General features: G+C 43.1%; 2 protein-coding genes across 3 annotated transcripts in view; one reads left to right on the forward strand and one right to left on the reverse strand.

Moving 5' to 3' along the window:
* The window catches only part of sema4gb (sema domain, immunoglobulin domain (Ig), transmembrane domain (TM) and short cytoplasmic domain, (semaphorin) 4Gb), a 42293-nt gene extending 38515 nt beyond the window's left edge, over positions 1-3778 (forward strand). For both annotated transcript variants that reach the window (XM_036142116.1, XM_036142117.1), the window contains exons 14-15: positions 1876-1937; positions 2446-3778. In XM_036142116.1, coding sequence (XP_035998009.1) covers positions 1876-1937; positions 2446-3413 — 1030 coding nt within the window. In that variant the 3' untranslated portion in view covers positions 3414-3778. The remainder of the gene's footprint in view (positions 1-1875; positions 1938-2445) is intronic.
* An 8084-nt stretch (positions 3779-11862) lies between these two features.
* Positions 11863-16606, reverse strand: mrpl43 (mitochondrial ribosomal protein L43). The gene is made up of 3 exons (XM_036142118.1): positions 16342-16606; positions 14719-14825; positions 11863-12344 (listed from the first exon to the last, which is right to left on the reverse strand). Exons 1-3 carry the CDS (start codon positions 16470-16472, stop codon positions 12127-12129), a joined length of 456 nt encoding a protein of 151 aa, XP_035998011.1. The 5' UTR covers positions 16473-16606; the 3' UTR covers positions 11863-12126.
* Between the last annotated feature and the right edge of the window lie 746 nt (positions 16607-17352).

The following is a 17352-nucleotide window of genomic DNA, read 5'->3' on the forward strand; positions in this document are numbered from 1 at the left end:
GAGAAGAAGCAAGAGTACCCAGAGAGAACCCACAGGACCACACAGAGCAAACGCAGAACAAGCCCAGGCTGGGTTTTTTTTTCTGGAGCCTGCTTCCCCGTGCAGCCAGCCATAAACCAGCACAATCATAAACTTTAAAGCCCTCCAAAACAAACACACGCACAGTGGGCTCAGCCCTCCATTTGGGACTGCCTCTCCTCATTCGCTCTGCGTCGGCGAGCAGCAGACATCTTAATCTCTATTAGCGCGGCAGACACTTCTGCCACTCCTGATTTTTACATCATGTTTTACTCATGATGGCTGCTGAAGACATAAAAACAACATCACAGCACTAATATCTGAATATTAATGAGACATCCTACAGATCAGAGTGGACGCGTCCCTCTCCGATTTTTTTTTTTTAAAGCGCAGATTTCTGTGAATCTTTCATAAACGGTACTGAACGTTCTGTTCTTTGGCGTTGGAGAGCGAGTAGCGATGGAGCTCGAAGAGATTTACTCACCCACTATTCTACATTTAAGCGAGTAAAGGGTCCAAGTGTGTAGGCTCCTTCCGCCAGAAGATTGCAGTGAGCTCAAGGGCTGCAAAATGCGCTCCTGCATGGAAACGCTTGCTGCAGAAGCTTTGCTTTAGATAACAAATCTAAATGTCAGCAAAAGTTTCAGCGGTGACAGACAGCAATGGATTTCTATTATCTGCAATGTGTCTTTTAATATTTCTTTTTAATAAATTGCAATTCATTATTAACCGTCAGCTTTTAAAACTGTTATTAAAGCTATTTTTTGGTTTTCCCCAGTCCCCAAAACGACCAGCCAATTTCATTTTAGCGTCGTCATACCATCAACACAAGTGATGCTGTGAAAGGATTTCTCTTAAATCGCTCCAAATCAACAGACAGATTGCTGTATAAAGAGGAGCAGATGGGCCTGAAATCATTATCTTCTTAAGTTACCCCCTTGAAACTGGAGGCATCAAACCCGGTGTCATACGGTGCTTTGCAGAAGCCTTCTTACCCCTCAAGGGTTTTCAAATTTTGTCACGTCACCAACTCAAACTTCTAAATATTTTCTTGGAAATTTGATTTGACCGACCAACCGAAGTCCAGATGTTCTGTTGCAATGATGGTCAGGAAGCCAATAGCAACTCTGGAGGAGCTGCTGGGAGTCTCAGCTCCTGTGGAACAGTATTTTGACAGGATTGGTGTTGCTTTACACTAATCTGGCCTGTATTAATTATTAAAGACTGATAAGAACAAAGACATTGTTGAAAGAACGCCATTACACTCCTGTTTGCAGTTTGCCACAAGCCAGATTGTTGCACGTGGTGCTCTGGTCAGGTGAGACCAGAATGGAATCGTTTTGGCCGACATGCAAAATGCTCGGTGAGAAAATCTCTTGATGTTCATTTGAACATGCCATCGCCATGGTGAAACACGGCGGGGGCAGTATCATGATAAGGGGATGCGTCGCTTCTGCAAGGAAAGTTTACAGATGGAATCAATGGCGCTGCATAGGATGTTCAAAGATGGGGGGGTGTTACAGCCTGACCCGGATTTAAGCTTCTCCACTTCCTTCTCTCTGTTTTCCTTGGTCTTCACGATGCTGCTGTTTTTTTCTCTAATGTTCTCTAACAAACCTCAGAGGCGTTGACAGAGCAGCTGCATTTGTACCGATGTTAGTTAGTTAGACACATGGTAGGCTCAGAGCTCTGCTGTATGCATTCACGTTTCCAGAATATGCCCATCAAGTTTGTGCTATTTTGTCTATAACTCTGTTGTTACTTTGCCAGGACTTTAAAAAAAAAAAAAAAACCTCTTTAGGTCTGGTTTGATAAGCTAAATGCGTTATTTTTCCTAAAATCTCTTTTCCTTTTCAGGTCGAACCTAACGCAAGACATCTCTAGAGGAATCCGAGGCTGTAAGGAGAATCCAGGAAATGGTGTGTATTACAACACGCACACACACACACACGCACGCACACACACGCATTGTTATTATAAATCCATTATTAAGCAGACCCTACTTTGATTTTTAAAATAGTTGAATACTTAATTTGCCTCCCGCCCTTCTTTGATGAGCTTTCCTATTTTTTTTTTTCATGCTCAGATTATGGGGTTAAAAGAGTCCTTCTCATTCTGCCTGGAAAAAGCTCCAGCAGTAATCATTTGTGGAGGGGATTTCATTAGGTGCACGTTCCTCACCCATCCCCCAGGTCCCAGCGTACACATTTTAATCAGCTCCTCTCTCGCTGGAGGTCAGGCGGTCCTGCTGCTGCACTGCGGGGCTCGCCGCTTTTCAAAGAGGCTCGTGAGATGCGATAGAAAGCGATGCCGCAGCTCGACTTGCGCTTTTTCACGGCGCCACCTCCGTGACCCGACATCTTGTTCGTTTTTTTTAGTCTGCTGTCACGTTCCTCACCTGCTCTTGTCCCCGTGCTTGTCACCCAGTGATCCACCGGAGACGCGCCGTGATGCTGGGGGACGACGTGTTGCTCCAGTGCGAGCTGCGCTCCAACCTGGCGACTCCGCGCTGGACGCTGAATGGCAAGGAGCTCCTGGGCTACGGGCTGAATTCGGGCTACCGCGTCGGCACCGACGGGCTCCTCATACTGGGCGCTCGCACGCAGCAGGCCGGCTCGTATCGCTGCTTCGCGGTGGAGAACGGCGTCTCCGTGCTGGTTTACCTCTACACGGTGAAGGTTCACACGGATCCGTACTTCCCGGTGGAGCCCACGGTCACCACGGAGCCCACTACCGTCTCCAGCCCGGTGGTCCCCTCCACCGTCAGCCCCACCGAGCAGCCCCTGCCGTCGCCGCCAGCGCCGCTGCCGCCGGGGGCCAATTTCCAGACCTTCCGGCACATGGAGGCCATTTATATATCCCTGGTGGCGGTCCTCGGGGGGCTCTGCTTGGTGCTGACCGTGGTGCTGCTGTACGTCAGCTTCTGCACCAGACGGGCAAGCCAGAGGCGCAAGTTCTCCCATCAAAACCTGCAGGTTCTCGGGGGCTCGGAGAGGAAGAGGAGCTCCCACCTGGAGCTCAAAACCATCTCCAGCCACTGCAACGGGCGCCACGGCCGACGCTCCATCTCCATGTCGACCTTCGGGGACTTCAACGACAGCTTCCTGCAGATCATCCCCGGCGAGGACCAGATGTCGCCGGCCAAAACGCCCCCGCCGGCCCCGCCGCTCCCCAATCCGCCCCCGCTCCCAAACGTGGACTACGCCAACGGGCTGTCGGCCACGCTGCCCAGCGTGCTGAGGAAGATGAACGGGAACAGCTACGTGCTGCTGAGGCAGGCCGACCCCGAGGGCATGTCGCCGCTCTACCACTCCTTCACGGAGGAGCTCAACCGCATCCTGGAGAAGAGGAAACACACGCAGCTGGACATGCATCCTGACGAGAGCTCCATCTAGGACGGCCCGGTCGACATCGCCATACAAGTTATATTGTCTTTAACCCAACGGCTGACGGGTTTTTTGTTTTTTGGGGGGGTAAAGCGGAAATGTTGCCCTCACTATCTAGGCTGCAGGTCTCGTCGCAGCTTGATTTGAAACATTGAGCCCCCCCTGCGTCTGGAGAACACGGAGTAGCCCATGAGTTCCCTTTACGATGGACCAAAGTGACGAGACGGATTGCAACAAGTTTAGTAGCTGTGAAGAATTTGCACTAACAGGAAGCAAATGGGAGCCGTACGATGTCACCTCATTAAACTCTGTGGAGGTTTAGGAAGGATGCGAGTCACATTGCAATGAATCACTGGATGTTTTTTTTTTTTTTTTTTTTTTTAAACAACCATGGTTTTAACATCATGTAATATTTATTCCATGTGTAGCTCAAAGTGATATATTTCCAATGTGAATCTTAAGGAAAATAGTGTCTTACCTAACATTAATAAGTCTGAACCCTGAAAAGTGAGACCTTTGCACAATACTCTTATGTTTTCTTCTGTCTCTGATCGTTATGTCGACTTGGCCATCTGGATGGTCAGAACTGAGGCTGGTGGTAAAGGTAGCAGTTTCAATTTTCCTTATTTGGGAAAGTTTGGAGAAACGGGACAGAGTTTTTTTTGGCTGAAATTGGTTGCAGTTTTTTTTTTTTATTTCCCATTGAGCAGTTATGATTTCCTTTTGTTACAGTGCAACGACAAGCTGCGTTTTTCTTTCATGATAGCCCAAAACAATAGAAAGAAAGTCTACAAGAAAGACTAACATGTCTCATTGTGAGGTGGATAGAAAACGACACAAGGTTTCGACCCAGAAGTGTTTTACAAATACGATCTGACAAGTGTGGCATACATTCGTTTTCAGTCTTTCTGAGTCACTAATGCCTTTGATGCGATTAGAGTTGCAAGTCTTTAGGGGTAGCTTTGCACATCTAGAGACTGAGTTTGTGGCCTATTCGTCTTTGAAAAAACAGCTCAAGCTAAATTAGATTGGATGCAAGTTGTGTTTGAACATACATTTTCAGGTTTTGCTGCAGATTTTCTGTTAGATTTAGGTCTGGACTTTGGCTAGGCTCTTCTAATACAGGAATCTGCTGTCAACATGTCCATTGTAGCTCTGGCTGTGTGTTTAGGATTGTTGTCCTGCTGGAAGGGGAACCTTTGCCCCAGTCTTTATTTATTTTTTTTTGCAGCCTCTAACAGGCTTTCTTTAAGGATTGTCCTGTATTTAGCTCCACTTACCTTCCCATCAAACTCTGACAAGCCTGCCTGTCCCCGCTGAATAAAAGCATCCCTGTAAGTATGATGCTGCCAACACTACGCCGGGTCAAAACGGGCCAAAAAGGCTTTATTTGCAAACGATTTCCTTCCCTTTCACAGTTTATGTATTAATCACTGCCTCGCATAAAATGGCAATAAATGGCACCTAATTTTCTCATTGTTTTATGACAAAATGTGAAGATTTTCCAAGGTATGTAAACTTTTCTAAGGCACGGTTTGCAGGTTCCACTGCCATCTCGTGAGTCTTCCCTTCTCCACCTTTCTGTCACCTCTTAAAGCTCTCCTCCATCCTCTCCTCCCTGACACTTGTCCACCCTCTCCTCTTCATCCCCCCTTGTGTGCAGCACAATCAAATTACTTTGGATGCTTGACCCTGGCTGCTGCAACCCATCCACCTCCAGTACCTCCACTTCCTGCGGCATCACCTTTGCACCCTGGCTTGCTGCTTTCTAACTTTCCTTCCTCCTCTCTCCAGACTCCTCCCTCTGTTTTCTTTTCTTTCCTTCCTACAAAGAACGAGATAGAAGCAAAGAAGGCTTGGCAACCGAGACGTCTTGCATCTTGCATCCCTAAAACGACTTTAATGGACGATACATTCTTTTGAAATTACTTTTTTTTTTTGGTAGGGGAATAGCTAGAGGAATCCTGTAATGACACATGTTTCTGTGTCACTGTAATTTAAAAGCACTATTTTGTCTTTTATAGTGTAAATTACTGTAGCAACAATTGCTTCACTTTACAGGCTCCATGTGTTGTGCCCAGAAAAAACAAAACACCTATTCAACTGGCTTATTGTTTGTCTCTCCTTTTTGCCATCTATGTGGGAAAAGAGATTAAAAAAAAAAAAAACAGCTTTAAAGAAAATACGCCGTGTGTTAAAGGAGGAGCCAGCATTCACCTGGATTAACTGGTGGATCCAAAGATTGCGGCCGGGCTTTGGCGCCTCCTGAGAAGCGCCCTGAAGGAAAACAGAAGAAATGCTGTAAAACGTGTCTCAATTGTCCTTGACTATGACTCCGACCACAGCTTAGCGGCAAACCACTTGCGCCTCCATTTCTATGCGCGCTTACGTAGCTGCGCATATAGAGACACACAGCATCACACAATGACGTGTGCAGGCAAAGAACTACAAAATGTGTATTACATTTCTTATTATTTTAATAATTTATTATAATTCTCTTTTTACATTATTAGAGTCGTTTCTTTTGTGTTTGTTTAGTTGCCGTGTCATAAATGTTATGTCCATGGTTGCCCCCGATCGTTGAGAGTTTCCTCTATGTCATTTATGTCTCTCTAGTAACAATGTAATAATATCACCGGAGAAAAGAGTTTTCTGACGGCTGTTACCTAATCAGAGAACGTAAAGCCCGTACGGACACAATGCTTATCGATTAGCGTGTCCTCTGCAGCAAAAAAAAGGCTGCAGGTGGCAGATCTCGGAGCAGAGACGCGGTGGGATGCCAAAAGCTGCTAAGAATCTGCAGAGCTCACAGTATTTCCGTGGCTATAGCTGAGCACGCCTGTGATCACATAGAGCTTGGTATAAGTTACAACGACGGAAACAAATCTGCGAGCAGTTTGTAAACGTGTCACGGACGTTTGTGAATAAAGATCTGTCTTCCGGGCAAAGTGCTGAATCAGCGCTTGTAGCTCAGCAGCAGCGGCAGCGGGCCTCTTCGCCGGCCTGCAGCGCATAAGTCAGGGCAGCGGAGTGTGGCTCACCTCCACACAAAGAGCGGACAGGAGCATTCAGGCTTCCTGAAGCCTCAAACACTATTCTTAGCATTTTTGTACACTGATTTATTTATTTATTTGTTCTCTTTTTGCTCATTGTATTTCTTTCATGTCAAGTCAAGTCTCAGTCTGCCGCTTTGGACAATAACAGAGCATTTGTTAATGTGAGCTACCAAATTTGAGTTGTATCTTTTAAGCTATTTTTTTTTTCTTTACACTGCCTAAAATGTAATAAACGGTTTGATTTCACTTCCGATTGTTTGTATCTCCTTAATTGGTGGTCGGCTGAACAAACTTCATTTGTCCCTTTTAAAGTTTAAAGTGCAAAAAACCAAACAAACTAAGAAATATGTCATTATCAGCCCGTGTTGCGTCCCCCCAGTCTGGCTTGGTCCGTATGCAAGTCAGGAAACTAAAGGGAAAGCCACTTGCTGCGGTGCTTTTGTGCATCCTTTTAATGAGCATGTTCAAATACAGTGTTTTTAAAGTAACGTATGTACCACTGTAATGAGATACAAACCATCACATGTGCAAAGTAATTAGTTTAATCCCACAGTTTACAGCACATTTTTGGAAATCCTCTGCAGCCATTTTCGGCCAACCCTGAGTTCAGTTCAAAATCTGACTTTCAAAATAAGAATTTGAACTATGCTACTTGAAATACGCAAATCAGAAAATCCCGCCGCTCGTCCAGCTTGTGGTGGGACGAGTACATTTCACCGTGCAGATTATACGTCGCCTGATGAAACAAGCATTGGATGTGGGGTCGCTGTCCTACCACTGTTGAGCTGGAAGTTGGTAAACCGTCGGCTTTTGCTGGTTTTTCTGGTTCAAACACTCAAAAGATTGTACAGCACATTTTTGCCATTGGTTCAATGAGATGTAAATGGCTGTCAGACATGTTAAACTAGTGGGAGTTGTCACATGCAGCACTGTGTGTTGTGAACATGTTCCTTAATCATTTGAATGGTTACATCTGGGATCAGCTAGCAAACCCTGCTGGTTTATCCACTTCCAGCTAGAAGGCCCTCAATTCAAGGGCGACATCTAACTTCCAACGAAAATCGAACGCAGCATATCAACTATTAATTAATCAACTATTTTCAATGAAACTTTTAGGTTATAAAAGTTTTTTTTGTTTTGTTTTTGTTTCTTTCTAGAGGCTCAGGATGCTTTTGGTTTGCCAACGCAGATTTCCTGCTTCTAATCTTTGTCTGTCAATTCGCTTCTTTGTCGTCTCCAGAGTTTCCTCATCCCACTACCTCTACATTAAAGTTTGTGCCATTTGTCACCCCATTACCCCCCCCCCCCCCTCCTGTTCACGTGCTCTCTCCAGGTCTCAAGTTCCTAAAAACTTGCTAATCAATTTGAGTCAGATTTCCAAGAACACTCACGCTTGTGTTTTTGCAGACGCAGGGGTAAGATACTGAGTTTCTATGTTGAAGCTTAGCCCGTATTTAAGGATATTTTTATACTTCCAGCTGGTCTATATCAATGCTATATATTTATAGGGTACAGTTTTGTTTAAATCAAAGTTTTAAAGTGTAAAGAGTTGTATTTTGTAGCACTCGTAAAAGGATTCAAAGCTGCTTTCTCTTGTGTTAGATGAACAGAAAGCTACTTGCGTTCAGTTTTCCTTCTAAACAACTCACGCATGGTCAGATCTTAAGCCTCTGCCACTTCGGTTTGTATATTTGGAGTTTGAGTTTAGGAGTCAACGCTGTACAGTAAAGGCTCGTTTTGGTTGCTGGATTTTCTGTTTTGAAATGCAAAATATTACATTATTATTAGCCTCTAATGTGATATTTAGTAAGTGGAAATGAATGTTTTTGTTGCTGGTATTTCAGGAGAACATCCAGTCGCTGAAACATGCACGCAGCACTGTACCGAAAGCTACAATGCAATGTGTATTTTTGGCTTCAAACTCTTGTCATTTATCCTTGCTATATAATATGTCACAGTGCTATATTTCTTTATTTATTGTCCAAACAGATTGCTTTGGCAGTCTGCGCCGTTTATTAATGTATTTCTTTTGAAATGATGTAAAATCTCCTGTAAACTGTGACCTGTTTAATCCATCTTCCTTCTATTTGATGTAAATGTGTGTTTCCTTTCAGACTGAACCTATAGCCACTCTTATTGCATAACAGTAAAGCAACTTAAGGCCTTGGCAGGAAATTATTTCATTCATTTTCAGACTCATTTCTTATTTATTGCAGCTCATTAGGCTTCCGCTGGTAGTCCTGAGAATAATGATAAATAATAATAATACGAAATGAACAATAACGGCTACTGGCATCGTGCAGCGCTTGGAGATATGAACAGGAAATGAGTGTCATCAGCCAGGAGGGGGAAAAAAAATAAAAAATCACGACATAACATGTAAGACATGTTCAATCCTGAATGCTGCTCTCAAGGCAGCTTGTTTGTTCTCAGCCGGCGGCGAGAGGAAAGGCCGGCGTCTTCCGGTGGGAAATAAGTCCCAGAGTCATTTACATTTCTACATGAATATGTCAGGGCAGAGGTAAAACATAAGCCCTGGGAAAAGGGGGGGGGGGGGGGGGGGGGGGTTAGATTACCATTTTGCAGAGCAGTAGCTTAGCAACAGCAACTTTATTTAGAGCCTTTAATGTCCTTGCATGGGTCAAGCTGTGCCAGCTCGCCTCGGGGAGAGCGGCGGATGTGATGTCTATAATTGGTGCCACAGTCAGATTAAAAGGGAAGGAGGTGAGAATGAATCAAAAATAATTTTCACCTTTTCAGTTCCCAAGTCTTTTTGTTCTCAGAGAGCACAAACGATGCGGGATCTGAGGGAGGGAGCAGATCCTCTCGCCCAGCTCCAGAGTTTGTCTCCGGTTCAGTTCTCTGCTCCAAGTGCAAGGTCCTCCGCACCGATTGGCGCCTGTAGTAAAGATGTGTAATAAAAAAAAATAAAAAAACTTAAAAAAAAAGTATTTTGTTTTGTTAGTGTAATCTCGAAAAGGCAAAAAATGCTGGGTGGAAATGCATTTGCAGGTGTGTCTAACTCATATCAAGTTTATCTGTAGACCACATTTCAGCAACAAGGCAGTTCAAAATGCTTTACATCGTGAAAGCATAAAAACATAATTAACACGTGGAAACGGTCACCGGTTGTGAGGCCAGTAACAAGCATTAAATTGCATCAGGTGAAAACATCAATACACATCGAATAGGTTGGTCAATGCTCCTGTTATTTTGGGCCGAAAGCAACTACAACCAGGTGGGTTTTCAGTCCAGACTTAAAGGAACTCCGTGTTTCAGCTGTTTTGCAGTTTTCTGGAAGTTTGTTCCAGATTTGTGGAGCATAGAAGCTGAACGCTGCTTCTCCATGTTTGGTTCCGTTTCTAGGTATGCACAGTAGACCAGAAGCAGAAGATCTGAGTGGTCTGGAGGATTGATACAGCAACAACAGGTCTTTAATGTGTTTTGGTGCTAAGCCGTTTGGGAATTTATAAACTAAAGGAAGTATTTTAAAGTCTATTCCTTGAGCTACAGGGAGCCCGTGTAAGGATGTGCTCTATCTTCCTGGTTTTAGTGAGAACACCAACAGCAGCACGTTCTGGATCAGCTGCATCCGTCTGATTTTTTTGGGTAGACCTGTGAAGATGGCGTTGTTTCTCTAGATCTCATTGGGGCATCAGTCCTTTAATACCATCAAAGAACGTTTATGTATTTTAAAGTACATAAAAATCATTTAAAAAAACGGATCACATACAGAATTATTACAGCCTACACAACCACGGAGAGGGCTGCTGACCTTGCAGCTGTCCGGCAATCTGCCACTGACACAAGGTGGGTGAGCCACACAGGGTCGTCGCTACAGAAGTTGACCGCTTTAAGAGTGCTGCATCCAAACATATTCAGGGAAAGTTGAGTGGAGGGAAAAATGTAGACAAGTTGCACAGGTAACAGATATAACTATGTCTTTGACAGGATGGGGGGAATTAAGCCCCGTTATTTACGAACCACCACACACAGACTTTCAGGACCTACAGGCTAAAGCCGTCACATTGTGTGGAGCTGAACCAGAGACAACTGTTGGTTGAAACTCCACTTTTCAGACGACAGCAGCATTTCATTTGGAAATCAAGGTCCCAGCGTCCGAAGGAAGAGCGTAAATAGAAATATTCTGATTTATTGAGAAGCACCTTTGACTAACATCCAATCGTTATGGAGACTTGGCGGCTCAAAGATGCTGTAGTTCTCCAACAGTTGTTCTCTTAAACTCTATACACGCTGTGGGTGGTGGCCAGAACATCACACATAGTGACCAGTCAGAGAACATTTCATGATCTTCAGAAATCCTGGTGCTCTTTACTGTAAATTAAAATCCTATCAAGTCCCTCCTGGTACGACTTTGATTAAAAAAAAAATCTGCCGATTGGTTTTCCTCCGGCAGTGATCGGCTACTAAACATCGTCGTCTGCATACTTGCAGAGAACATCACAGAGGTCATCGGTGACTTTTGCTGTCAGAAATGATGAATTATGGGTAAGGATTTGCAGAGAAAGCCGGATCCGTCGTTGGATCCTGCGTACACGGCTCGTTAAGTTTGGGGGAAAAAAAAAAACATGCTGGAACACTAAGTTCCTGTTAGAGGTCATTATAGGGGACAGCTCAATTTGATGATAAAAAATAAAAACTGTTTCCCCTCCAGCTATCATACAACCATCTGTCATGTTCACCCACGCTTTGGGGCATTTAGGAATGTGCAAAAGGGACACCTTCAAATCTTATTAAACTGAGACCATCCCATGGGCCGTGTAAATACGACGCGCACATATTTTACGGTATTTTTCTTATGCCATAATGTGTTTTTTTTTTTTTTTATTTACACTTTTTATACTTGCACGTATTTTCTTGGAATTTAACGTGTCAGATGAACATAAAATAAAGCCGAAATGTAAGCCGGAGGGAAAAGCATCGCACGTTTTTTTAAACATGTTTGGCAAATCAAATTTTGAAAGGTGGGACAGTTATTTGCATTAAGCCCCGCCTTCCCGTGATACCCTGGAGATAAAATGCACTGCAACCAGTTGCATTCAGAGGTCACCTAATGTGTGAATAAAGTCCAACAATTATAGCAGAAAAACGTGTCTCTATAAGTGAAAAGTTGGCAAACAGTCCACTTAAGACTTCTTCACCATCATGTTCAAAAAAGCATTTATCTCTATCCTTAAAGATGCACCACTGTTGATCAAATCCTGCTAAAATAAATGGGATGTTTTTGGGTGTAATGAGACAAAATGTGTTTTAACGGGTATGACTAATTTTCCAAAGTAGTAGTGTTCTCATAGCCATTAAGGCCCCACGATCCACCACAAGTTTAAGGATTTTACTCTTTGGCTCCCGTTGAGAAGAAGCTGCCCAGTCAATGACAAATAAAAACACATCTGCATCATTTATTTTGACTGTTCTTAAATTTTAATACAATGCACTGACCACACAAAAATTCTAATAATATTGCAATGAAAAAAAAAAAAAGTCAACTGCTGCTTAGCACGGCAGCTCTCGAGTCGCTGACATATGCATCCGGCGTTCAAAGCTGCCTGGAAGCTTCTGCGTTTGGCCCTGATGCTGCCGGCTAACGGGTCGGTCTGCAGGAACCCGATTGGTTTCTGGAAGCACGCAGCAGTTCCAGCCAGTCTTTACTCTGCGTGTTGGTTCTGTGGTCTGATGAGGCCGAGGGATGGGGGGCGGTTTGTGAACGGGTGCCACTGGCCCTGGATGCTGGGACTGTCGGTGTGAAGCGGCTTGCGGATACGGATGATGTCGAGGCCAGACTGGTTGGTCAGCTTGGTGAGGACCTCTAGGACCTGCTGTGACGTTTTGTTGGTGATCAGCTCCTCCTTCGTGTTTCCGTTCACTGAGAGACGGGAGAATTGAAGAGGAAAACAAGAAATGTAATTTGGCAAGAGACTGAATGGAAACCAAAAAAAAAAAAAGAAAAAAAAAAAAGACATTAGTGACAGAAACTACGCCATGATCACAAACTGTTGTCTGTTCTCTGTAAAGGTAACATACTGCCCCCTACAGTATTTTAAGAGTGTTACATCACAGCTCACAATAATGAATAAATTCCTGTTTATTTCTCAAACTTTTATGTATTAACATCTTCCCCGAAAAAAAGGCAATAATTAGCATGTCTATTTTTTTTCTAATCAGCTAATTTATTCCAAAGCCATGTACAGTTTGCATTTTTGCTTTCTTACTGATTTCTTGATTTTTTTACTCTTATTTGACGCATCAAGGAGGAAACAGTCTGCATTTATCAAGGGAATGCAACATTGCAGTCACTATAAAAGCACAACCAGATCGATGCTGTAATAAAACCAGGATTTTATATGAATAAAAACATTCAACAAAGCCCCTAAGGGAAAAATTTGTGCATTACTCAAAATATTAAAAGGAACACTTTAAAACACATCAGATCTCAATCGGGGGAAAAATATGCTAGGTATCCAAACTGATGTGGGACGGGTGATGTGTTAGAAACAAAAGGATGCCACGACGTTTGATGAATATGAAGATGATCGACCCACAGAGGGCTTAATGAAATTAAACCTAACGTCCCAAAGCAGTTCTGTTGATTCAGGTCAGGGGAGCTTGGAGGCCACTGAGCGGTATCAGTCCCACATGAAATCGGGCTTTATCATGGACGAGGAGGAACCCAGAAGCGGCTGCGCCTGTGAAGGCTCCAACAATGGCTCTGAGGATTTCATCCCGATAGCCAACGGCAGTCAGGGTGCCATCATTTCTCCTTTACAGGTCTGTGCGTCCCTCCATGGATATGCCTCCTCAGACCAACACTGGACCTCCACCTTCAGAACCAGTCCTGCTTTTGGGCTCCAACAATTATAGCATAAAAATGTATCTCTTGAAGTGAAAATCTGGTAAACAGTCTACTTAGGACTTCTCCACCATCATGTTCAAAAGCATCCACGTTTTATAATCAACACCAGAACAGCCGACACTGATTAACCCCCCCACCCCCCCGCTACTGAAATGTTCAGATCAATATTCCAGAAGTTTGAAGGACTTGATAACATCGGCTGATTAAAAAGCTGCGCTTACATTTCTTCAGCAGAATATTTGTTGCTACAACCGACCTTTAGGCATAACTGAGGCTGGGTATTATACCCATCTTTTAGGTAGAATTAGTGTTGTGCAATGGAATTGTTTTTAGTGGCACAGAGTCCAGATTTTAAGCACAAGCCTCACGTTTTTTTAACAGGGCGTGAGGTTGGGGCCTTTCCAGATGCAAAACGTCCCCCAAACTACTCTTGACGTGTTTGGGATTACTGTCCAAATGAACAACTTTAAACCAGCTGTTAATTTGAGGTCAACTTGAGGGATGAGTTTATTCTACCTACCTTGTCCCATACAAAAGTAACTGGCAGAGAGAACAGTCCCACAGCATGATGCTGCTGCCACCATGTGTGACCTACAGCTTTCCTGGCTTTGGACTTAGACAACTTTATTTGTCATTTTGTATGCACAAAGTGCTTACAGAACGAAATTTCGTTTGCATACAGCTTGAAAAATCACAGTACATTGCAGTAAAATTCAGGATAAAGATGCAGCAGCGACTTACAAGCCTCTTATTGGCTCCTCTTCCTACCATTTTGACCAGGCAGCTGAAATCTTTTTCAAATCCTTTTAAAAGCCCCCAGATCACAAACCTCACAACGGACATTCAAGCCCATTATGAGAGTATGTAAACTTCTGAGCAGGACTGAATGGTGAGCACATGGTGCACACACAACACACACCACGATCTTATAAATGGAGAAATATCCGCAACGTCTTATATACTGAATTACCAAAGTTAATAGTATCTTAGTTTTTGTTTTGCTCAGTTCAAGCTCATCAATAAAAAAGCAACAGTTATATTTAAAATTTAAAAGATATAAGCGTCACTCAAGTCCACAAAACTGAGTCGGCAATGTTATTTTTTTCATACCATTACTGAAAATAAAGCTCTACTCAGTCTGAAGCTAGAAGGCCCAATTTTTCAGGTAATAAAATGCTTTTAAGAAAACACGTTGCAAAATAATCCTTTATATTATATGACAACTGTCAATATGCTTTGCTCTTATTCTTTAGGTGAACATCCCTGTATCGTCTGAATCGATTGGATTTTACAAGCAATTTATCGCATAGCTACAGCGACAAAAACATAACCCCCCCCCCTCAAGAGAAAAGCATTTTAATATTCTGTCAACAGTGTGGGTACTTACAGTACTCGGCAACTATTTTAGGGACTCTGCAGGGCTGAGGAGACACGTAGACGACGGTGCCTGGGTTCATCTTGGCGTAATCCACCACTCCCTCCTCTATGAAATCCCTGCAGGAGAACAAGGGGATGATGGCGTCGCTTCAGTTCCAGCAAATGTGACGCGTTTTAAGAATTAAAGCTGAGCAATGGAGCATTTCAGTGGATGCCAGTCCAAATTATCGCCTTCTTTGTATTGCACCTTAAGGTTTTAGAGCAGAGCTTCGGTTCAGAACGCCCTAAAAAACACACTTATAAGCGTCTGACTCAGTTAGAACACTGGTTTAAATTTAGAGGAGAAATACAGAACGCCGCTTCCTCTCAGACTGCAGATGTGTTCGTCTTTCTGCAGAGAGATAATAGGCTCCCAGTTCGGTACCACCTGCCAAAAGTCTTCACAGCCCTTCTGTAGATGGTGTTGTGTTAGAACAACGGAGTTCAATGGCTTTTGTTGGGATTATATTATACTTTATGTACATGAAGTATAGCATAAAGTGGAAGGAAATTTTAAAATAATTATTAACCTGTTGTTTCTACTCTAATTGACCGGATTTGGTCTGTGTCTCTACCATCTTTTGCCCATTTTATTGAAAAAATCAGCTCAAGCGTCTATGAACATCAATTTCCAAGTCTCGTCACGGATTCTCAAATGGGCTTCGGACTGGAAGGATGGTCTCCACCATGGTCTCTGGTTGCTCATAGGTTTTCCTCCAGGACTGCCCTGCCTTCGGATCACTGTCCAGTCTTCGTTTATCTCCACATTTTGCATGTAAGTGAAAAAAAAAAGTACACTTTGGTCTCATCTGACCAGAGGATCTTCTTCCCTAGATTTGCGGTGTCTCCTGTGTACTTTGTGGCAAATGCTTGTAGGTCGTCTTAAGGCTTTCCTTAAACAACGCCTTTCGTCTTAGCCTTGGATTCATGGAGTGCACACATAAACAGTCGTCCTAAATTCAAATCTGGGTCAAGGCAACCACAAAGAGTTTTAAATCAGAGGCAACGTCTCTGATGAAGACGTTACGATAGGTGTCGTAACGTCTTCATTGAGCTTCTCTGAATAAAGACGTTACGACACCTATCCAGCGGTCTTAGTCAACAAGACTCCTGACAAGGACAATGTTAGATTTAGTTTGTCTATATATATATATATATATATATATATATATATATATATATATATATATATATAGATAGATAGATAGATAGATAGATAGATAGATAGATAGATAGAGTAGTTAATATGACAACAGAATATCAAAATAAGTAAAGCAAAGTTGATATTTGAATGGATAGTATAGTTATGGTGATAATTTGAGTTTTTTCCCCACATGATTATTGCACGGATAATTTGAAAAAGGCATCGCACCGATCCCATCATAGAAGGTGTCAAACCTAAGGGAGCAGTTCAAGGGGTAGCAACGACTTCCTGTGGCACATTTTGGCCGCCTAATAACGCTGTTTAAGTCCACGGCTGTGTACAATCCTAATCCAATCCTAATGCACTAATGTATCTAGTTGGAACGTGAAATAAATAATATAAAAAAAGGTTAAATGGTGTATGTTGTGTACCCCCAGTGCATGTTTTTACCTGACTCCCAGGGAGCTCTGGGATTTCTTGGAGAAGATGATGGAGATCCGCTTCAGCTGACACACGTACCGGCCCACGCCGTTCTGAAGGACGCTCCTCAGGAAGCGGCTCGGCGTCCCTCTGGATGTCATCCTCCCACCTTAACCTGAGCTTCTAGCCGATAAAGACACGCCGCCGCCAACAGACACCACCTTACAAAACCAGGGGGTTCCGAAAACCCGTAGAGGACAACCTCTCGCTCACACACGCAGGGCAGTCCGCCGCTTAAAACGTCCGGTGCGAAACATACACGCGGAACCTTTATAGATACTGAAATAAATTCAGTTCCGCTTCAGCCAGCGAGCGGATTTAACTGTAGTATTATTGAAGTAACTTGATTTCTTTCAAACATCATACACAACTATTCCTGTGAGTTTGAATATACTAGAAATATGTTTATTTTATCCAGCAGTGTGTTTTATTGAAGGAACTGGTCTTGTCAGTAAGCTCAGACCGAGCTTTTATAAACTTCAAATAAATATACTGTTTTTATAGTGTGCAAGTTAACATGACTCAAGTTTGAAAATACTTTGATTCGTTCGGTAAAAAAGAGAGATAAAGACACAAAACCGTGTCAAAAACAAAAGAGAGTTTTTAATATGTTTACTGTAATGTACAACCTTGTCTCGATAAACGATTACAAATGATGTACTTTGTTCCCCTGCGTAGTCAAAGCGGCGGAACCCCTTATTTCAGGAGGACTAAATTTCGCACAACACCGGGAGTAGTTTCTTCGCCTCGCATCGCAAGCGCACTTCCCCATGTTGTGTGTGGCAGGTTCTGTTTGGAAACCAATGCAAGTAGATTAAGAAAAAAAACTTTTCTCAATAAAAAAAACCCCTTAAATTTCTATATAACAAATTTTCCTAAATTGTTACATAATAATTAGTAATGTATAACATTTCATCACATTTTATAATACATTTTTTAACGTTTCGGTTTAGGAAATTGGTTTGGCAATAAAAATATATA

The sequence above is a fragment of the Fundulus heteroclitus genome, chromosome 10 (genome assembly GCF_011125445.2).
Source record: "Fundulus heteroclitus isolate FHET01 chromosome 10, MU-UCD_Fhet_4.1, whole genome shotgun sequence".
In the NCBI taxonomy this organism is placed as follows: Eukaryota; Metazoa; Chordata; class Actinopteri; order Cyprinodontiformes; family Fundulidae; genus Fundulus; species Fundulus heteroclitus.